The sequence below is a fragment of the Orycteropus afer genome, unplaced genomic scaffold (assembly GCF_000298275.1).
Source record: "Orycteropus afer afer isolate SDZICR_OR568_19922 unplaced genomic scaffold, OryAfe1.0 scaffold00732, whole genome shotgun sequence".
Lineage (NCBI taxonomy): Eukaryota > Metazoa > Chordata > Mammalia > Tubulidentata > Orycteropodidae > Orycteropus > Orycteropus afer.
Genome location: NW_006922319.1, coordinates 477,862 through 485,078, shown reverse-complemented (window position 1 = coordinate 485,078; position 7,217 = coordinate 477,862). Strand labels below are relative to the sequence as shown.

At 37.5% G+C, this 7,217-nt stretch overlaps 1 protein-coding gene across 1 annotated transcript in view; it reads right to left on the bottom strand.

Annotated features, from left to right (window-relative positions):
• The window catches only part of DNAH3 (dynein axonemal heavy chain 3), a 308,795-nt gene that overhangs the window by 67,272 nt on the left and 234,306 nt on the right, over window positions 1-7,217 (bottom strand). Inside the window, exon 40 of the mRNA XM_042783203.1 lies at window positions 884-987. Within this exon, the coding sequence (XP_042639137.1) occupies window positions 884-987 (104 nt within the window). The remainder of the gene's footprint in view (window positions 1-883; window positions 988-7,217) is intronic.

Below are 7,217 nucleotides of genomic sequence, written 5' to 3'. Positions count from 1 at the left end.
ATTATATATATATTCTTTTTTTTTTTTTCTATTAACAGAAGCATAAAGGTGCACATTGGAGATTTTTTCCACATGGATTTAAAAGAGAAGGAGTTTTGGGTAAATCATCTACTAACCCCAAATTTTTCAATCAGAGACCCCTTTTTTGAGAATTTCTATCAAGGAAATCTTTCTCTGAGGATTTTAAAGAAAAGGCAAGGATCCTTTTGGGCTGAGGTGACTGACAGGCAAACTGAGGGCCACCTGGCATTAATCATCATCATCATCATCATCATCATCATCATCATCATCAGAATAGCACTGACCATCAACCCAGCACCATGTGCCACATGTTGGTGTGCATTGCCTTCCATCCCTGTAGACGTCCTATAAGCAATTTCTCTTCCATTTGACAGTTGAGGCAGAGAATGGGAATGCTCAGTAAAGAATCTGGGTCTCTTATTTAAAGTCCATGTCAGTTTTTTTATTTTTTAACTTTTTATTGTGATCTGAGTGAAAGTTTACAGAGGAAATTGGTTTTCCATTTAACTGTTCAAACACATTTTGTTTCCTGGCATTGAACACAGTCCCCACAATGTAACAGCACTCCCTGTGGTTACCATTTCCTCTCTGTGGTTACCATTTCCATTTGTCTTTCTCTCTTATTTGTTCCTGCCTTCTCAGCTTCATCCCTGGGCAAATGCTACCCATTTGATCTTACATATGGTTGACTGTTCATCCCAAATCCATGCTTGTAAAGGCTGACAATCCAACGCATGGTTGAATCTTTTTCTAAATAAAGCTCCTCAGGGTGCTAAGATACAACTGACATTAATTGATCCATCTTGGAGAATATTCAAGTAACTCTGGAAACCAAATTCCATGGCCAAGGCCTCTTTTTTACCTTTGCACCAGCTGGGATAGTTTCTTCCTCTTTGGTAATACAGTCTGTCCATGGACTCCAATGTCCACTACCTTGCTTGAGAAAAAAGAAGTCATAGATGCTTCCTGGGTCACAAATAAACAAAACAGATCATTAGCACATGAAGGTTTTATACTTCACATGTGAAATATTTAACTATCTGAGCTACAGGCTTCTAAAAACCACCACCAATACTGGTATAGTTGTGGTGAAACTTATGGTGGTAACTATACCACCTTGCTGGTGACTATGTAAAGTGGACCAGCACTTTTAAAGGAGTAAATAATTTATTTCTTTTTATATAAAAATAATAGGTGCAAATTATATAAATTATTAAGTTGTTTTTAATAATGTAAACAGAAAATACTGAAAAGAACAAAAGAAAAGGCATTAAACATTCCAGATCTCACTTCTAGAAATAACTTTTAATGGCCATCCTTCCAGCCTTTTTTCTGGGCACATAAACATTAGAAAGTGTAAAGGCAGACAGATGAGATAGTTTCTAAAAATGGGATAATAATCTTTATGAGAACTGGATAATTCAACACATACTATTTAAAAATAAAACCAAAACTCACTGCCATCAACTTGATTCCAACTCATAGTGACCCTCATTGGGTTTCCAAGGCTATAAATCTTTACAGAAGTAGATTGCCTCATCTTCCTCCCACAGAGCAGCTGGTGGGTTTGAACCTCTTACCTCCTGGTTAGCAGACAAATGCCTTACCTACTGCTCCACTGGAGCTCCTTATTTTAAAATAAAGATATTAAATTTAGTTTTATTTATATTTTTAGGAGACTAAAGTAAAAATTTCAACAAGATGGACTGACACAGTGGCTGCAACGATGAGCTCAAGCATAGCAAAGATTGTGAGGATGGCACAGGACCAGGCAGCGAATCGTTGTGCTCTACACAGGGTCGCTGTGAGTCGGAGATGACTTGACAGTACCTAACAACAACAGCAACCAAGGGAAACTGGAATCCCTGGTGGCATAAATTGTTAAGTGCACAACTACTAGCCAAAAGATTGGTGGTTAGAACCCACCCGGAGGCATCCAGGAAGACAGGCCTGGTGATCTGTTCCGGAAAGGTCAAAGCCTTGAAAGCCCTATGGAGTAGTTCTATTCTGCTTACATGGGCTCACCATGAGTTGGAATTGACCTGACTGCAACTAACAACAACGTGAAGCAAAGACCTGCAGAACTTCACATAAATAATTCTTCACTGTAAGAGATATTGGTTCCTAAAAGATGCTTATAAATTAAAAAAAATAAAAAAGCCATTAATTGTTAAAGTCATTATGCTTTTTTAAAAAATCATTTAATGTCATTTTGTTAGTGTATTCCAATGTTTTATTATGGAAATTAAAAAAAATACACTAAAGTAAAGAGCATAGTATAATAAACTGCATACACCCATTATCCAGCCAACAATTACCAACATTTTCCAATTTGTTCCACCCATTTCCCTAACACCAGTCACCACTGTATCTACTTTCCTTCCTTTCTTCCTCCTCCTCCCTCCCTCCCTCCCTCCTTCCCTCCCTTCCTTCCTTCCTTCATTCTTTGGGTTCTTGTCTATTTGGAAATGCCTATCTATTTTGCTTTTGTATTTGAACTGTGACTTGACTGAGAAAAATAGTCTTATGTCACATTTTTTTCAGAAATTTTCAGACATTGCTGTATTCTGTTTTCTTGCATTTTAAATTGCTGTGGAGGAGTCTGGGGTTTTATTGACTTGTCTTTCTTACCTAGTTACTTGACAGAATCTCTTTTAACCTGAAACTCTAAATAGCTCATCAGGTTATGCCTTCTGGTCAATTATTCTATATCAACTTTTTTCTTGGAACATATCATACATTTATAATTTGTAGAAATAGTTCTTTCTTCATAGAGGAAACTGTTCTTAATTTATATCTTTGGATATATTGTCCATACTATTTATTGGGTAAAGAGCTCTGGTGATGCAGTGCCTAAGGCATTTGAATGCTAGCTAGAAGGCTGGCGGTTCAAAACTCACCAGCTGCTCCACAGAAGGAAGATGGGGCAATCTACTTCCATAAAGATTCACCACCTTAGAAACCCAATGGGGGTCACTATGAGTTGCAATTGACTCAATGGCAGTGGGTTTAGCTTTTGGTATTGGTTATTTATTGGGTTTCCTGCTTCAGGAATCAGCTTTATGTGGCCTCCATATCAACCATATTCTCTGCAATTGCTTCAATGTCTTTGTTTTTTCCTTCTATAATAAGTTTGTTGATCTCAATCTTTGAAGTCATTTAGCAGATAATTATCTTTGCTGGCTCTAATTTATTTATTAGCTCTTTAATGATATTACAAAGTTTTCAATTTCTTTCTTTGCTTCTTCAATCCCTCTTTTAATCTCTGTGACTTTATCACCTCATCTACAAACTATTCTAAAAAACAGCTTTATTTATATATAATTCACATACCATACAATTCACTGATTTAAAGTCTACAATGTCATGGTTTTTAGCATATTCACAGAGTTGCAAAACCATCACAACAATCAATGTTAGAACATTTTCATTATCCCAAAAAGAAACCCTGTGCCCCTAATTCATCACTGCCTTGATCCCACTCCCTCTCCCAGTACTAGGAGACCATTAATTTACTTTATCTCCATAGATTTGCTTATTCTGGACATTTCTTATAAATGGAATCATACAATTTTTTTTGAGACTGGCTTCTTTCACTTAGCATAACATTTTCAAGGTTCATCTACATTGTAGCATGTACTAGTATTTTCTTTTGTTCTGAATAGTATTCTACTGTGTGAATATACCGCATTTTCTATATCCATGCATCAGTTGATACACATTTGTGTTTTTCCTACTTTTTTTTTTTTTTGGCTATTATGAATAAGGATGCCTTGAACATTCATGTACAAGTTTTTGTGTGGACATACACTTTCAGTTCTCTTGCCTCTATATCTAGCAGTGAGTTGCTGAATCACATAGTAATTCTATGTTTACCTTTAGGAGCTCTGGGGGCTTAGTACCTAAGGCATTTGACAGCTAACCAGAATGTTTACCTTTAGGAGCTCTGGGGGCTTAGTACCTAAGGCATTTGACAGCTAACCAGAAGGCTGGTGGTTCAAACTCATCAACCACTCCTTGGAAGGAAGACTGGGCAATCTATTTCCACAGAGGTAGAAAAAGCAAACCAAATAAATAAATAAATAAGCACCCCACCCCACCCCCCAAAAAAAGGGCAAACCAAACTCACTGCCATGGAGTTGGATCTGACTCAGAGCTACCCCTCCTTGGGTTTCCAAGGAGGTATCACTACAAAAGTAGATTGCCCAATCTTCCTTCCCAGGAGTGGCTGATGGGTTTGAACTGCCAGCCTCTGGCTAGCAGTCAAACACCTTAGGCACTATGCCACCAGAGCTACTGCCTTGGAAACCTATGAGTTGCTATGAGTTGGAACTGACTTGATGGAAGTGAATGCTTACCTTTTGAGAAACTGCCAAATCATTTTCTAAAGCAGCTGCACCATTTTACATTGCCATCAGCGATGTATGACAGTTCCAATTTCTCCACATTCTTGCTAACACTTGTTATTGACTGCCTTAATTTATTATAGCCATCTTAATAGGTTTCAAGTGTTATCCCATTGCTTTGATTTGTATTTCCTTGATGGCTAATGACATTGAGTATACCATTTTATGTGCTTACTGGACATTTGCAGATCTGCTTTGAATATCTATGTATTCAGATCCTTCATCTATTTTTAAAATTGGCTTATTAGTCTTCTTATTATAGACTTATAATAGTTCTTCATATATTCTAGATACAATTCTCTTATCAGATAAATGATCTGCCAAAATTTTCTCCCATTCTGTGGACTGTCATTTTATTTTCTCAATGCTCTTGTTGGAAGCATAAGAGTTTTTAATTTTGATGAAGCCCAATTTATTTTTTTCTTTTGTGGACTGTGTTTTTGGTGTCATATTTAAGAAACCACACCCTAATCCAAGGACACAACAATTTGAACCTATGGTTTCTTCTAAGAGTTCTATAGTAATAGCTCTTGCATTTAGGTCTTTGATCTATTTTGAGTATGCTTTTATATGGTGTATGGAGTCTAAATTTATTCCTATGAATGTAGATATTTATTCCTGTCAATTGACCCAACACCATTTGTTCAAAAGACTTTCCCCATTTAATTGTCTTGGTACTCTTGTCAAAATCAACTGGCCATAGAAGCATGAGTTTGTTGCTGGATTCTCAAGTCTATTCAGTGGATTTATGTCTATCCTATGATAGTACCACACTGTTCAACTTTGAATATTTTGAAAAATTAAATCCTTATCATTGCTAAGTTTTTGCAACAGAAATATCTCCTGTTTGCATTCTTGCTCTGATAGATGCTCAGCTGCCATCAAGTTGTTTCTGACTCACAGCAACCCTATGTGTGTCAGAGTAGAACTGTACTTCGTACAGTTTCCAGTGGTTGAATTTTAGGAAGTCAACTGTCAAGCCTTTCTTCTGAGATGCCTCTGGTAGATTTGAACCCCCAACCTTTTGGTTAGCAGTTACACATGTTAAGCTTTTGCAAAACACACATTACCCAACATTATTTTGGGCCAGTTTATCTCCTCTACTTTCTTGGTCCGATTCAAGGATTGGTGGGTGGCTTTCTTTTCTGTAACCTGGGCTCTGTGCTCTCTCTGAATTTTCCTGCTGTCCTGGGACCTGGTCTACCCCAATCCCACCCTAAACAGTAATGTGCCCCACTCCTGAAAGATTTGCCTCATGTCCCCAGCCCAGCATGGTGCTGTGGAAGACTCAAACCCTGGTAGTTTCTTTTGCCCCTGCTAAGGTACTGCAGAATTATGCAGGGGCTTCTGTGCTTGACGGTTTCTCTTAGACATTTTCCACACTGGCCCATTCACCACTGTAGTCCACTTTTCTCCAAATTGGTGATTACCAGTAAGAACTCTCAGAATTTTGTTAACTGATGCCCTTTCCTCTCAGTCCCACTCTTAGTAGGACAACAGTGGGTGGTGGGTTGGAGATGCACCCGCCCACACTGAATGTTCCTACCACTGTAGAGATGCCAGAATCTTTTTCATTTTGTTTTTATTTTTAAAAATTTTATTGTGATTTGGGTGAAAGGTTACATTGAAAATTCATTTTCCATACAGCAGTTCATATACATTTTGTTTCATGACATTGATTGCAATTCCCCACAATGTTAACAACTCTCTTCCTACTTCCTCCCTGTAGTTACTTCTTCCCTGTATCCTTCTTTCCTACTCATTTCTGCCCCCTGAGCTATCCCCCTGTGCAAATACTGCCCTTCTGTTCTCCAATGATTGATTGCTCTAAGTAGTGTATCATCTACCTGATGTAAATGTTCACTCTATATGCCTGTCTATTGTTTGGCTGGAAACCACAAGAGTGAGTTCAATTCCAGATGTGAAGGGTAATTAAGGGCCATAGTCTTAGGGGTCTCATCAGGCTCTATCAGACTACTAAACCTAGTAAACTGGTAAACTAGTAAACCTGGTCTTTTTTTTTTTTTTTTTATGATTTTGAGTTTAGTTCCTCATTGTTCTCCCACTCTATCCAGCATCTCCTGCACTGAGTGATTGACAGTGTCATTCTGAGTGATTGACAGTGGTAGATGGGCACTATCTAGTTCTTCTGGTCTTATGGTCATAAAGAGATGCCAGAATCTTTTCTTTCTTTTCCTGCCCATCAGTTGTCACCATTTAGAGCAACAGGTTGTAACTCTTTCTTTGATTACTGCTCCTTTAAAGAATTTTTTTTTGTGGTTGTTGTTCATTTCATTAGGTGTTAGAGAAGGGAGCTTCTGTATTCCTACATTACTCTGTAGCTTTACCTAGAAGGCAATCTGGTACCGCACTTTTAGAAAGCAACCTAGCACTACGCTCACAGAGCTACAAAAATGTTCTCTACTCTAACCCAGAAGTTCTAATTCTGGGAATTTATCATAAGAAAATAATTCACAATGAAAAACAATTCTGTATACATGACTATGTAGCACCATCTGTGATTGCAAAAAAATTGGAAGTAACTTCCATATTCCACATTAGGAGGCTGGTCAAAATCATGTCTTTTAAGATGGATAAAATATTTGGCAGTCATTAAAATGGTAGCTATAAAAAGTATCAACATAGAAAATGCTTTTACAAAACAATGACAGATAAAAACAGTAGAATGGAAAATGGAATGTATACCATTATGGCAACCAGAGAAAGGATTTCTGTTACATTATGGGGATTGAAATCAATGTCATGAAACAAAATGTATACGAACTGCTG